The 14,838-nt window shown below is 36.2% G+C and overlaps 1 protein-coding gene across 1 annotated transcript; it reads right to left on the reverse strand.

Moving 5' to 3' along the window:
• Window positions 1-7,630: 7,630 nt before the first annotated feature.
• Window positions 7,631-14,495, reverse strand: arl9 (ADP-ribosylation factor-like 9). Its single transcript, XM_059346961.1, has 4 exons — window positions 14,089-14,495; window positions 12,002-12,179; window positions 11,379-11,554; window positions 7,631-9,957 (listed from the first exon to the last, which is right to left on the reverse strand). The coding sequence occupies exons 1-4, from the start codon at window positions 14,344-14,346 to the stop codon at window positions 9,781-9,783; spliced, it is 789 nt and encodes a 262-aa protein (XP_059202944.1). The 5' UTR covers window positions 14,347-14,495; the 3' UTR covers window positions 7,631-9,780.
• Window positions 14,496-14,838: the final 343 nt, after the last annotated feature.

Consider the following 14,838-nt stretch of genomic DNA (forward strand, 5'->3'; position numbering starts at 1 on the left):
TGAGGAGGCCTGTGGGAGACAAATCGAGTGGCTTCTTATTGAGCTGTATTGTACAGTCATGTACTGTCTCCTAAATACATGAACAGGCCTTTTCTTCTAAATGAAGTGCTTTTACTGTAAGTACTGGAGCTTTTAACTGCAGCTAGGGGTCTCTTAATCAAAACAATGACAAGAGACAGAGTTTGGTGACATTATGAAATAGCATAGGATTATGGGAGTAGTTTTTTTTTGTTCTTGATCAATAATTGTAAAATAAATGCTTATTTAATGCTCTTGTTGGGTCTCCCATTTTCGTTGCAGCCTAAGAGCTGGACTGTGACAAAAAATATCCACAGAGGTCTCCTCCTCTCCAAAACAAACAGACCCGCTGATTAAAAACAGTAAAAATATTGAATAAAGCAGCTTCATGTTAAAAAAAAAACAGCGTTTTGCTGACACTGTTCAATTGAAAAATAGACATTTTGGAGGGGCTGTGAGTGAAGCTGCTGCTAACGTTTGCTCAGCTTGTTTCTCTTCTAACTTAAGATCAAGACGTCCGATGACTTAAATCTTTCATCCGGTTAAAATACATGTAAATCATAAAAATGTGGCTTTAAACTGGATAAATAATCAATTAATGACTTCTGGGAGAAAACAAAAAATATATGACACCATTAAAAAAAATATGTCTTGGTTTGAAAATTACATTTGGGATAATGTATGTGCAAAAATCAACAAAATATATAACATAGGTCTACGTGATATAAGTTAAATATTATACTTTTAAATTAGTTCCAGTAACTTTTATTACAGTAATCTATTCGGTAAGCAGTTTTACTCCCCAGTGGCACATACTATATGTTTAATTTCAGAGGAATTCGATTTTTATCTGCTGCTTTGTGTTTTTTCTGGTTTATTTAAATGTTTTTATGTGTTGTTTTTTTGGAGCAACAAGATGAGAGGATTAAGTTCAGACAGCTGGAGATGATTATTTTCGTGCAGAGAATTAAATCCAGCAATCAATGTAATGTCTACTATTTAAATGACAGAAGCACAAATACACTTTGTTTATTGAATCTAGATTGTAAAATCTATCTCCATGTCAGACAACATGTTCTCCTGCTGGATTTATAAAAAGACTTCCGCGGCTGTCTGCGAGCGTCCCGGGGGATCTGAACTTTGGACAATAAGCTCTATTGTCTCTCTCCTCGCTCTCCCACAGTCTGACACTGAAATAACAGATGTCCAAACGCTGGCTTCCTCACACAGCGTGGAGACGTTAGTGTTGGAGCGCAGCCTTGGCTTCTCATATTTAACTTTATGATATGTTGTATTCTGCTAAGATTCAATTCTAGACTTTGGTTAGTATGTGGACCCCACTGAGGGAGAAGAAAAAGCTTTTTTTTTTGGAGTTTTAAAGCCACAAATCTACCAAAAATGTGGAATGTGGAAATAATCTCTAAAACAGAAGCTGCTGCTTGTGTTCTTATTTTAAATGTTCCTTCACATAGAAACAGAAATAACTTGTTAGATATGGTGGATGTTTCCAAACTATTGCGGTCAGTGGAGAAAAATGAAGCTAAATACAATAGTAAAAATGTATTGTATCGAAGAATACTGACTCATGCTTTCCTTTCCTTGGTTAAGTTACATTTCAAGCTGCAGATTTATCAATTCAATGTTTAGTCCATAAAATGTCAAAAAACTTCAGAAAAATGTCCATCAGAGATTCTAAGCCCATGCATGACTTCTTCAGGTTTCTCTTTTTTGTGTGATAAACAGTGGGCATTTGAACCAAAACAATATTTTTTCGTCTCAAATAGTTCTCAAAATTGTTTTTGATAGTCTTAGAGTGGTAAAACTAGAAAAAAGATTTAAAAAAAGAGTCATGAATATATATATATTTTTTTGCTTTAATCATTTTGTGACTTCTAATATTCATGTTGATACACAGATTTTTTTTTGACATCTAGGTTACAACAGCATTCAGAAATTCCAACAAATGCCACATTCAACTGTGCAGTTTATCTGCTGAAACTAAGTTAAAACAGGCCAGCTTCTTACATATCATTCTATCATTTCTCTATCATTTGTTTGTCATGAAAGGCATAAATATACCCAAAATTCTTCCAAGAAACGACCAATCCAAATGAAAAATAGCCCAATTATAATCTAAGCATCTAGATTTTGACCAATAAACCACCAAAATAAAAACCCCACACAACTTAGACTTGGGTCAAGTACAAGTCTGTTATTGTCAGTAGTAAAACTGGCTTTTATTCTCAGTATTTTTCTTATTTGTCTGTTTTTTTTCAATCTATTAATTTGAAACAGATTAACCATAACATTTCATATAATTGCTGTAATGATAGTGAGAGTGTAGCACCACAACAAACTGCTGGCTGTCTGTTTCAGTGATGATTTCCAAGGAAAACCAATGCTTACTGAACTCAAAGCTCAAATAATTGGCCTCTATATAACCTTAAACACCAGAGCTCTAGTTGACCTGGGTTTGTTTGCTTCAGCTCCTCATTTTCCTCACTTGTTGTGTTTGATGTCTAATGAGGCTTTTACCGCACTTCCTGGGAGCTGCAGCTCCTGGCTCTGGGTGTTGACAAGCGGACAATGTGCTCATACTGGGATGCCTTGGAGGAAGGACGTTGGGTCTTCCTGGAGAAACTCGCCTCCTCCTCCTCCTCCTCCTCCTCCTCCTCCTCGTCCTGGTCTTCCACCTCCTCCTCCTTCCTGCAGGAAAGTGGAGGCTATTACCACATCCATTATATGTTATGTTGTGTGTCTGGGACAAAAGAATGTCTTGAGCCAGGAGGAATCAGGAGGAGGGAGACACAGAACAATGGATGAGTGTCAGTGCACGGTTCATGACGGAGATACGAGTGGAAAAGCATCTGTAGCCACAGAAACATTTTAATTTGTTAAACACTTAGTCGAGACGGAGGGAGGACACACAACCAGGGTCACATGCTCCCTGCTGACAGTTTTATTTTGGCTCATTGTTCTGCTTTTCAAGCACATGTGTTTCAGGCATATAATATATGCCTTTGGGTTGGTTGGGGATATTCTGTTCTATAAAAGACCAACATTTCAAACAAGTATTGACTCAATCCCACTGAAAAGAATCCTATACAAATGCAACATTTAGGAAATTACTGTGCTTGTTTCAACAAAAGTGAAAATATATTTTTGTGCGGCCTTTTTCAGCATGTACGTCTTCAAGAACCAATGAGCCCATGAGGGGTGAGCACCATAAACAGGCATAAAATGATGTAAAATTAACAAGAGCTAGAAATGATCACATTTGAGAAGCTGGAAATAGCAAACATTTGCCATTTTTGCTCAATATATGATTATAAAGGTTAATCTAAGATGCTAAGATACTTGTATTAAAAAAAAATATTTCTTTTGGTAATACAAAAAAGAAATGATGATAAAGTCAATAGTAACTAATAAGCATTATTATTACTATTCTTAAATGTGTTCACTACCTTGTCGGCCTACACATTCTTTATGTTATTATTGTAGCCTTGGGTTGAAAATCTGATAGTAAATTTGTATTTGTAATACTGTGGAATATATATTTATTGGAAATTATATTGTTTTAAACACCTACAGTAGTATCAAAAAAGTATGAAAGTTTCTGTCTTCTTAGATTTTTAGATTCTCAAAAACAGGACAAGTCAATGGACAGAAATTATTTTCACAATTGAATTAAGCAAAGAACAAGAACAAGAACAACAACAACAACAACAACATTCACTGGTTCCAGATTATCAACTGTGAGGATTTTCTGCTTTTCTCCATTTTTAAATAATTGCAAACTGAGTATCTTTGGATATTGCCCCACTGCTCAGACACAACAAACACTTTAAAGACATCAGCGGAGGCTTTAAGAAACTGTGAAATTATAATTTTTTACAATTTCATAGACCGAAAGATTATAATCTGCAGATTAATCCGTAATGTAAATCATCAGTAGTTGCAATGTTATATTAAACGAAAGCACCATCTGCCATACCCTACATTTTACTCCCCTCTTGATACTGAGTTGATACACTGTTAATATTATGATATTTGATTTTGTGGAGCAGGACCAGACAGTCTGCCACATAATCAGATTAGAAATTAACAAAATGGACGAGACTTCTCGACTGCAGTGATGTGATTAGACGTGGAACAGCAGTGAAATTATGAGAAGTAACAGAATATATTTATCATCTAAATTTTGCATTCAACCAATCAATGCAAAACAAATGTGTATATGTTAATCCTGCATGTATTCAACAGCTTAAATCAAAAGCAGAACCTCTGATGAACATCCAGCTTAGAAGCAAACCAGCAGGTGACCGCCGTCATCTTCAATTACACTAAATGACTGTCATTTGTTGTGGAAGCTGCACTTCCTGTGTGGGCTTCTGATTGAGTTACACTACATGTTTTAATCTGACAGCTGAGGCGGGCAGGAGAAACAACAAACAATATCAAAATAAAAGCCTCTGGAGCTGCTATCACAGCTTTCCCTCCACTAACTGATCCTGACAGCTCTCTGGGGTGGTCACCTCTGTTTCGGGATGCAACTGGCATCCGTCCTGAACATCACTTTGCAGCTCGCATTTCCTGAATCAAATCTGTGCCAAAGAGCATCAGAGGGACTTCAGAGTTATTACCCCTTTCAGCTCTGCAAACATTTTCTCAAATATGTCGATGCAGCAGGGCATAAAAGGCTCGTACAGTGCTCCAGAGCATGAACACAAACAACCCTCCCTCTCATGCCTTTTTGATAGGAGTCATCAATAATGTTCAGGGTGCAGACAGTACAGTTACCTCCGGTGGTCCTCCCTTGCTGAGAAGTCTCTTTTGTGCCTGGCCAGGTATTGGATTCTTGTACTTGGAACGGCTCCGAGCGCTGAAGCGGAGAGGGGCCATATTGGCTCCTGGTTGCCCCAGCTCAGCCTCCCACTGATCAATGAAAAAGATGAAAAGTTTCCAATAAGAAGCAGAGATGATGACAGTGTTGGTGCAGCATCAGAATAAATATTTTCCAAGCGAGCGATTACCAAATGAGAGAATGATACTTTCAATCAAATGTGACCAACGTTCATTTCCCCATTGTTTCACCCTTTTAAATGCACATTTAAAGTGTTCCAGACATCCGTCTTTAATTATGTAGTTTAAAGAAACTGTAGTCAAGGAAGGAAACGCTGAGACCACAGAGGCTCCTGAATTCTTGGAGTCAATTTCACACTAGATCAATGAATAAACATGCAATTTTATATGACGCAACAGCTGGAGCATCCTGCAGCATTTACAGAGCGAGAACTATCAAAGTGGGAATGAACAGAGGTCACTGTGATACCTCTCGTGGTATTGTAAGAGCTGTGTTTGTTTTAACATTTGCAAGACAGAAATCCGATTTTAATCAAGAGGAAAAATGTAGCATGACTCAGCTGCTCACCACGGAGTCGTGGCCCAAACAGTTTTTGAGGTTTTGTGCTGCGCCAGCTCCAAGATCCTGCCAAGAAAACATAACGTTCCCCAAAAAACACAAATCAGCTTTAAATACGAGTGTAATTGAGAGAGTCCTGGGCCCAGGGGGGGAACATGCAATCACTCAGTGGGTTTCCCGTCTCTGTTGAGGGTTTTCTTCTCTCCGGCCGAGCGGTGACATCCAAACACTGCTCTCTTACTCTCCAGTTAAAAAGTTGGCTTCAGACTCTGAACCTCAATGTGACCACAAATCAGACTCAAACACAAAACTGTCAGAGTTTATCTGTGAACTGTACATTTTCATAAAAGTTTTTCATTTTGCAGAACTGATTGAAAGAGAAAAAAAATCACATTTTTGGCTTAAACTTTTTCTTATTCCACTGTGACACTCAAGAAGCTTTCTGGACATACGAACAAATAAAAATATAGCTAACACTTCACTTTAACACCCCAGATTTATATAAACAAACTGTTTATAACACAACACAAAGTAGATATCCACACACATTAGGATACTGATGTACATTGTTTTTAACAGTTATAAACTTCTCCTATGTAGACATTCTACCTTTTTTTACAAACACAATATAATAAAGTGTTGTTTATAATTTTTAGAAATATTTTCTAATATTTGGTTTATGGATGCCTAAATGAATAAGTTACTTTCATAGACCATATATCAGTGATCAGTGGTACAATATATTATAATGGAGTTTAAATAGACTTTAAAAAAAAAGATAAAACAGAGAAAAGCAGCAAAATCTCATGATGGAGAAACTGTTTGTTTTTTTTGGACAGTTAATTTGTCACTTCTAACTAACTAGATCAATATTATAAAGATGAAAATAAAACAAAAAATGATTGGGAAACTCACATTACAATAGCACAAAGACAAAAAGACAATAAAAGCAGAAAAAGTACCCTTAGTACTACTATTAATATATATATATATATATATATATATATATATATATATATATATATATATATATATATATATAATAATATTAATAATATATAATAATATATATATATATATATATATATATATATATATATATATATATATATATATATATATATATATATAGATAAACACGAACACACACAGAGACACACACACTGCAATACTTTAGACCATGGGCTGGTTCCCAATAACGGATTACTGATACTATATTCTTGCTATTTCAACTGTTTATTTATTACTTTTGGCTAACTATGTGATTAGTGTTATACAATATACTACAGTGAAACATATACACACACTCCAACAACCCAAATTCCAGAAAAGGTTGTGATGCTTTGTTAAGACAAAGTAGTATTCAGAATGAGTGTATAAATTTAGAATAATAAAGTTTCCGAGTTGAATTTGCAAATGGCCATCGTTGCATTTGGTTATTATTGTAATTATGTTATTGTTTTCACAGCATCCCAACTTTTTCAGAATCTTGTTAATATCAAATGACTAAAAAGTATCCATTATCTTCTAAGGAAGTCAATAACATGAGTGAACTTTTGATGGGATGCAGGTCGTTGCATCTGAAAAGGTAAGAAATGTATAAAAATGTTACTTCACCTGTTTGATGGACCAAATCTGGACTGCATTCCTGCAAAAAATCAAAAGTACAAAAAATTGACTTAAACTATGATACTACAAATATTTGAATACTGTGTTGCACATAACAATTAGTTCATTCACCTTGTTTCCTAGACACCCTCTCAGCTTGCAGCGGCAGCAGGCTGAGTGTGTCGGCCTGCTGCCTGTTGATGGTGTCACACTAATCTCCTGCTGTTGCTATGGAGCCAGGAGACCTTGGCAACCAGCTTCACACCTGAGGACTCCTTGAAACTGGAGTCTGCACGATTGAACCCATCCATCTTAACTGTCTCAAGACTTCCGAGGCGGGTTGTTAAAAAGAAAGCGATACTTGGAGGTCAGCTGCTGCTGCTGGAGTATTTCTGGAGAGCTGCTGTGCGTTTGGATCGGATTCCAGATATAAAAGGAGTAAATGTCAGGAGCTATGTTCGGACACAGTCTGAGTGCAGAGATAAGCTGTTATTATTAGTTTTACTTCGATTAATGTGGCGCTGCATGGAGTCCTGATGGGAAAAAAGATTATTTTTTCAATAAAAGTCACACTAAGTCACATTTCAGAAGAAACAATTTATTTAAGTGTGAAATAAAACTGTGTATAGGACAAACTGTTTACAGTAATACAGTAATACTGTATGTTGGACATGTTTTGGTAGAAGAAAAATGCTTTGGATATTTGAATGAATTTGTTTATAAAAATGTGCTCTTTCAAACCTTTACATTCTTCAAACATGGTACACATGAAGGCTTTGCAGTTTGCACACATCAACAATGTAATTTGCCATTAATACGAATGTCAACAGACACTGAATTAAACATATTGACCACATAAAACCATATTAATACAAAACATCAAGGAAAAAGCAGTTGTATGCGTCTCTCTGAACAGCAAAAGACACTCAAACACACACAAAGCTGAGCCAAAAAAAACAGTTTGAGTTATTTTTAAGATAAAGTAAATTCCCTTTTTAAGATACTTAGTATGCACTTGTGTCATAAAAGTAATAATGCTTTTAAAGCCGTAAACCAACAGCAGCACTTACTGCAGTAAGAAAGTTACTGGTAGTGTTAAGGTTTTGTGGCAAAGTCTCTCATCATTCAATAATAAAATGATGATAAAATGGCTGTTGATTGAACACAAAGAGATCTTAAAATCCACTCTATCTGCTTTAATCAACAGCTGTTTTACTCAGACGTTAAATAGTTGTGGTGTCCTGCTGAAGTCTGAATATTAACGGCACATCAGAAAGCTTAATGTCTTCTTTTTCTTAAAGCTGTAATAGTTATGTGTGCATGTTGGCGGCACCAAATGGCAGAAAGAGGTCACTGTTTGAAAATGAAACTTAAATAGCATGTAATTATATGATGTACCATCACTGACCTGAATACAGCAACCTTGAGTTTTATCATTTTCTTTGAAATAGTAAGTGAATGTAGCAGATCTTTATCAGAAGGGATGAAAGCCTCACTTTGTGCTTTTAAGTTTATATAATGGCTTCATTGTCATGAAAAATATTGCCTAGTAAAATAAATGATCATTTGTATATGAATCACTCACTCTGTTACCATGAATTTGTTAAGAAAACTATGTTTTTCGTGGATGTCTCCACGGTGAACGGAGAATCAAAAAATGAACTCTATAAAAATATCTAAGTCTCATTTATCCAGTCGTACTCACTACTTTCAAAACACATGCATTTTCACTGAAACCTGATTATTTAAATAATAGTTTAATATACCAACAAGTAGCAGCTGTGCAAGGGTTTTAAATTGTAAAGTTTAAACAAAATGTCATGTTTGAGAAGTAGTGAGCAATAAACTGGATAAACGAGGCTTGGATAATTCTGCACAAGTTTTAAGAGAGTTTGTAAACAGATGTTTTGATGTAGTTTTAGTAGATCAATTCATCCAGAATATTATATATTTTTGGATTATTCATTCCTTGTTGAGGTGAGCCAGAAAAACAATGTTTAATTCAAGCAGTGAATAAGTGATGTACAAATGATCATTTTACAGGTGAAGTACTCCTTGTTGAGGTATTTTATATTCTGTGGTTCATGACATACAGAGATAATTAGGATTCAGCCCAAATTATAAAAAAAAATACATGTCAGTTACAGCTAACGGTACAGCTAACAGACTGTTATCTCATCGCTGGTGATAAAGCTGCAGCCAGCAGCTTCACAGATGGCTCTGAGTGAATCTACAGCCTGAAATAAATCCACTGTGATTCTGAACCATCTGACAATCTGCATTAAACCCTTAAGGCAGCCTCACAAGACGCTTGTGTTTCATCATTTTCTGTATCAGTAACAGTCTTGTAAAATGAAACATTTATTTATAGATGAAACTCAACACCTGCTTGGATTGAAAATAAAATAAATCTTTGGTGAAGATAATATTTGAGTTGTTAGGATTGTGCTGCAGGCACCAATTTTACATTAAGATAACAAAATAAGAACAATTTTCATAATCATTAAGATCTGGTCTTTTGGTAACAATGAAATGAAACAAAAACTATTTTTTACACTTTAACATCCAGAATCTTTTATAAGTTTTACAATCTTGACTACACCAAACCAAAACAAATACATTTCAATTTTTCTCATAAATAAATATTTTAGCCGGACCGGTGCAGAGAAAAGTTTGAAAGGTGCAAAGAACCTGTTACATTTTTTTAAATCAAAAACACAGTATGAAGTGTTTTATCTGTCGTCACAAACCATCTGGATGATCAGGTCACGAGCGTCCTGGACGCCGGAGCTGAGTTCGGCCTCGCCCCTCTTCATGTGTGTACCGATGAGGAACAACCTGCGGTCCCCGACCTCGGAAAGGGACAGAGCGTCGTGGAGGTCAGTAATGCTGCAGGCTCCTGGGACATCCTGGAAACAGGTCAAAACATGAGGAGACATCTTGACGGAGATTATATATAGAATCATCATCAGAATACGGAAAAGCTACTGGCCTGTTTTTATAAAAATTTGTGGAAGGGTGTAGCTTTGGGCAAGAAAGAGCACATAAAATTTTAGAATGGATCTGAAAAGATACAGAAATATTTTTTCACTTTATACGTACATACACCAGGGTTCGTACACTTTAGCAGTGGTCAAATTCAAGCATCTTTCAAGGACTTTAAGGTCCATTTTCAAGCTTTTCCAGTATCTTACACCTGTTGTAAGTTGCATTTTTTAGATGAGTACTTACATACTAAAAGGGGGAGATTTCACTTAACCATACCAACAGCGATGGTATTACACCTTTAGGAGGAACGGTCTTCATTTCAGATAGGCTACTCATTATTTTTTAAATTGAACATGTGATTATCTATAGTCTATAGATGGATATAGTCAGATTGCAAGAGAAATGCAGTAAGAATTTCAAGCATTTAAGCACTTTATCTAAAATCCAAGCACCTTTTAAACCTTGAAAATATTCAAGCATTTTCAAGGATTTCAAGCACCCGTACGGACCCTGATACATATACATTTCATACATGAAATATTGGAATATCAGGAAAATTAGTTCCCAACTGGGAAAATTCACATGAATGCACCCTCAAGTCGGAACATGTGAGATCGAGCATGGCTTGGCGGTAGTTTCAGCTATAGCTCTATCTAGTGAGAAACATCAGAAGATACTTTCTTTGGAGTTTGACTTTCAGAAACTAGACATGACAGACTCACACGAATGTGCCTCTGAATGCAGCATTTTGGTTTATTTAAGTAAAGCCTTTACCAGCATTTTTTATTTTGTGGATTTAAAGGGATGATTACTAGTGTTGTATTCAAGTTCAAAATCTGTAGCTGTAACAACTCATGGAAGATAGATTTTTTTTTATCAAATTAGATTTTATGATTTACACAGTATGTTGTCACATTAAATTCAATTTATTTTGATACAAGTACCCTTATGAGGTCAATGTATTAAAACACATAAAGCTCATGCAAAAAATACAATAATCTAACATTTTGAAGCAGGACAGATGCTTCAGAATTATAAAACACCTTGTATTAAAAAAACACATACTAAGACTTTCCAGAGGGTTTCTCCAACTGAGTGGACAAAACAAGACATTTGAGGACATCACATTGGACGATTTTCATAATTTTTGGACATTTTTTCCAAGTAAATAGTCTTTGCATTATTTCATTATTTATTAAGCGAAATAATAAAAATGTATGGTTAGTTGCTGCCCATTTGAACACAAAGTCTCTAATTATAAACTGTTCACGGTTCTTGGAGAACAAAAGGCCCTGCAGGCTTTTGTTGAAGACAATCTGGAGTGTTTTCATGTCATGCTCACCTGTTTGTTGGCCAGAACCATTAAAGGCAGCCGGGGGTCGGAGGCCAGCAGCTCATGTAAATGCTTCTTAGCGACGGGGAAAAGCTGTGGGCTGGAGGAGTCGACCACGAACACCAGCAGCAGGGCCCTGGACATGTACTTCTGCCAGTACTGCCGAAGCTCCTCTTTACCTCCAACTGACAAACAGACACAGAGAGACAGACAGACAGACAGACAGACAGATATCAGACTCATGACTGACTTAAAGCAGAAGTAATCGGTCACATTTAGGGTTGTCAAAAGCATCGATACTCAAAAAAGTATCGATACTAAAATGTTGTATCCGGATACGATACTCATTTTCAAAAGTATCGAGTATCTGAAGCTTGTTATCATAGTTGCAGTTTCTTTTTGCACAACTGTTTTTATTATAAATATTTAACCTGTGATTCTGTTAATTTTTACATGTTGCATTTTTCTTGTTAATAAAAATATTTCTGTTAAATTTTGGTGTCTTTGTTTTTATCCTTGTGGTATCAAATATTTTCCTGAGTATCGGTATCGAGTTGAAAATTTTAGTATCGTGACAACCCTAGTCACATTATCAACCATTTCTGTTGGTTCAGATATGAATTCAGACTCACTTTCTAGGAACTCGATGTGCAGGTCTTCCCTGTTGATGGAGACGGCGTTGAAGCCCTGCGTGGGCTCCATGTCCTGTTCCAGGCTCCCGGTGGCCAAACAGTGCAGCAGGCTGGTCTTACCGGATCCATCCAGACCCAGAACCAGCACCTGTGTCCCCGCTGACTCTACAGGCTTGGACTGCAGCACACACAGACCAGTACACATCAGATTATGACTGAAAACTATAGGAAAGTTATTAGAGGTGGGGGGAAAATCGATACAGTATAGTATCGCGATATTTTGCGTGGCAGTACAATATTGATTCATGGCCGCCAAGTATCGATATTTTAGGAATATACTGGAGATGCTGGTATCATATAAAACTGGAAGATCTAAGGAATCTATAGGCAAAGTTAGGCTTTTTTATGTTTCATTCAAAGAAATTCAGTGCTGACTCTCATTGTGGAGAAATAAAAAGACTGAAGTGAGATGAATCGACTGAGAATTTTCAATTATTTTGTGGACAAAAAATGCAGTTAAACAGTAACTAATAATCACAATATATTGTATCGCAATACTCACCATATCTCAAAATACCAAAAATCGCAATAATATTGTGTCGTGACTCAAGTATCGGGATAAAATTGTATCATGGGGCCTCTGCTGATTCACACCTTTAAAAGTTATGGATGCATGAGTTTCTGGACCCATAACTCTGTCAGACAGGTTTTTTTCTTCTTCTACCAAACCATTTTTTAGGATTTAGAAAAAATAATCCTTAATTTTCCAATAAAATATTTAATTTTGCACATAAATCAGTTGCACAAAAACCTTTAAAAATAAGTAATTTTTGATCAGTAAATATGTTTTAAAAATCTGCATTGAATGGACACTTCAGTGCATGACAGTTTCATACTCTGTGGAGCTTGAACAAAGTCAAACAGACATTTAACTGCAATAATTAAACTTGAATATGCATGCTTAGTGCAATTTGGACACCTTGAGTACTTGTGTTTGTTTTTGCATCTACCATGTGGATTGTGTAAATAAAGATAAAGTATATAATTTGATGATTTGCTGGTTTTCTGTTTTCCTTTGGGTTTTTAACAGATTTGAAGACATAATTTTGAACAGAAAACCATCACGAGAATTACAGATTCATGAAACTGGTTATAAGTGGCATTGTATTGCTGGTATTCATCTGTAAACATGCATACTTAATGATTAATTAACTGCTTGATTTATGTGACACTGGTTGTTTATAAGAAATAAAAACAAATCCAATGAACTGGCAATGATCTTAAATATTAACTTCAAATAATGTATGTTTGCCTAAATCATCTCCTCATGACCACCTATGGTAAAATCTCCTCCATCCTCAGTTGATCAGATCATGTGATTTTACCCCTTTAAGATAATGGCCTATGTCAAGTGTAAGACTTAAGCGGATTTATTATGCCTAAGTCAAAATAAAATGTGATTTTTTTGAACATGCCTTTGTGACTTAAGCTAGATATGGTAACACTTTATTTTGAAGGTGTCTACATAAGAGTGACATGAGCGTGTCATAAACATGACATGGGATGTGTCATGAACATTAATGACACTTTGAAGTAACATTAACGCTCGTGATACTTGTCATGTCATGTTTCTGACAGGCTTGTGTGACTCCTATGTAAACGCCTTCAAAATAAAATGTTACCATATCTTGCTTAAGTCACAAAGGCATGTTCAAAAAATTGTCAAAGTCATTTATTTCTCTTAAGTTGAATAATTTACACATATTGTTATTACTATGCCAATAGTCATCCTTTGTTACATCCTTTTTGAGTGAAATGATTAATGAATGTCATATGTTACACTTTTGGTGAAGTTTTTTGTGTTTCCTGCAAAACTTGAAAAAAAAAAAAAAAATAGTAAGGCGATTATTTTAACAAGGTGACGGTATGCCCCGTTTTTCGCTGCTTTATTTTGTCCGTATGAAAACAACTAGATGTCGTATTTATTTTAAAGCTGCTTTTCGAAGTACAGATATTACTCTCCACCAGCGGTTGTCAGGAAGGTGTGTCCGTTAACATTTTGTTGTTGTTGTTGATTATTTTTTTACCTCCGATGTTTTCGGAGCTTCAGCAGCTACAACCGGAGCAGCAGCGGCGGTCACAGCCTTCACTGCAACCACGGCTTCTTCTCTCCTCTCCTCCGCATTTCCCTCTGCTTCCACTCGGCCACTTCCACTGTCTTCTCCGGCCCGTGTTCGGGTCTCCTTCTCCCCGGAGGAGGACCTGTAGGACCAGATAAGATAGGCGACTCCCCCCGCCAGAGCGACGGAGGCTCCGAGGATACCGGCTCTCCTCAAGCCGGACATGATGCTCAACCGCCCGGTTCTGTTTTTACTAACACCCGCTTCTTTTTTTATCCGACCGTTTCCACCATTGTTGGACTTTTGGCGGAGCTTTAACTTTGTGTCCTCCTCCTCGACCTCCTCTTCTACTCAACAAGTGGATTAACAGACAGGAAGCTGAGGAGGAACTCCGCGAAACGATGTTTCCGGGAGGAACTCCCGCTTTTTGTTGATGCAGTGCTGTAATATAACCACATGGGGGCGCTGTTTTCATACAGTACTTCCATCATAGTAACAAATATGTTGTTCATTTTTTAAAGCACGGATGGATAAATTAATCATAATCAGTGACGGAGCAAGTGAAAATAAATAAATACATTTTTTATTAGAAGTCAAAATTCCTGCATTGAATGTAGTAAAACAAGCGAGCATAATTTAGAACATTTACTTTAAATGTAAGTATTTAAAGTAAAGTAGCTATTCAATGCATAACAATGTCTCAAGACTGTTATACTA

The sequence above is a fragment of the Centropristis striata genome, chromosome 12 (assembly GCF_030273125.1).
Source record: "Centropristis striata isolate RG_2023a ecotype Rhode Island chromosome 12, C.striata_1.0, whole genome shotgun sequence".
In the NCBI taxonomy this organism is placed as follows: domain Eukaryota; kingdom Metazoa; phylum Chordata; class Actinopteri; order Perciformes; family Serranidae; genus Centropristis; species Centropristis striata.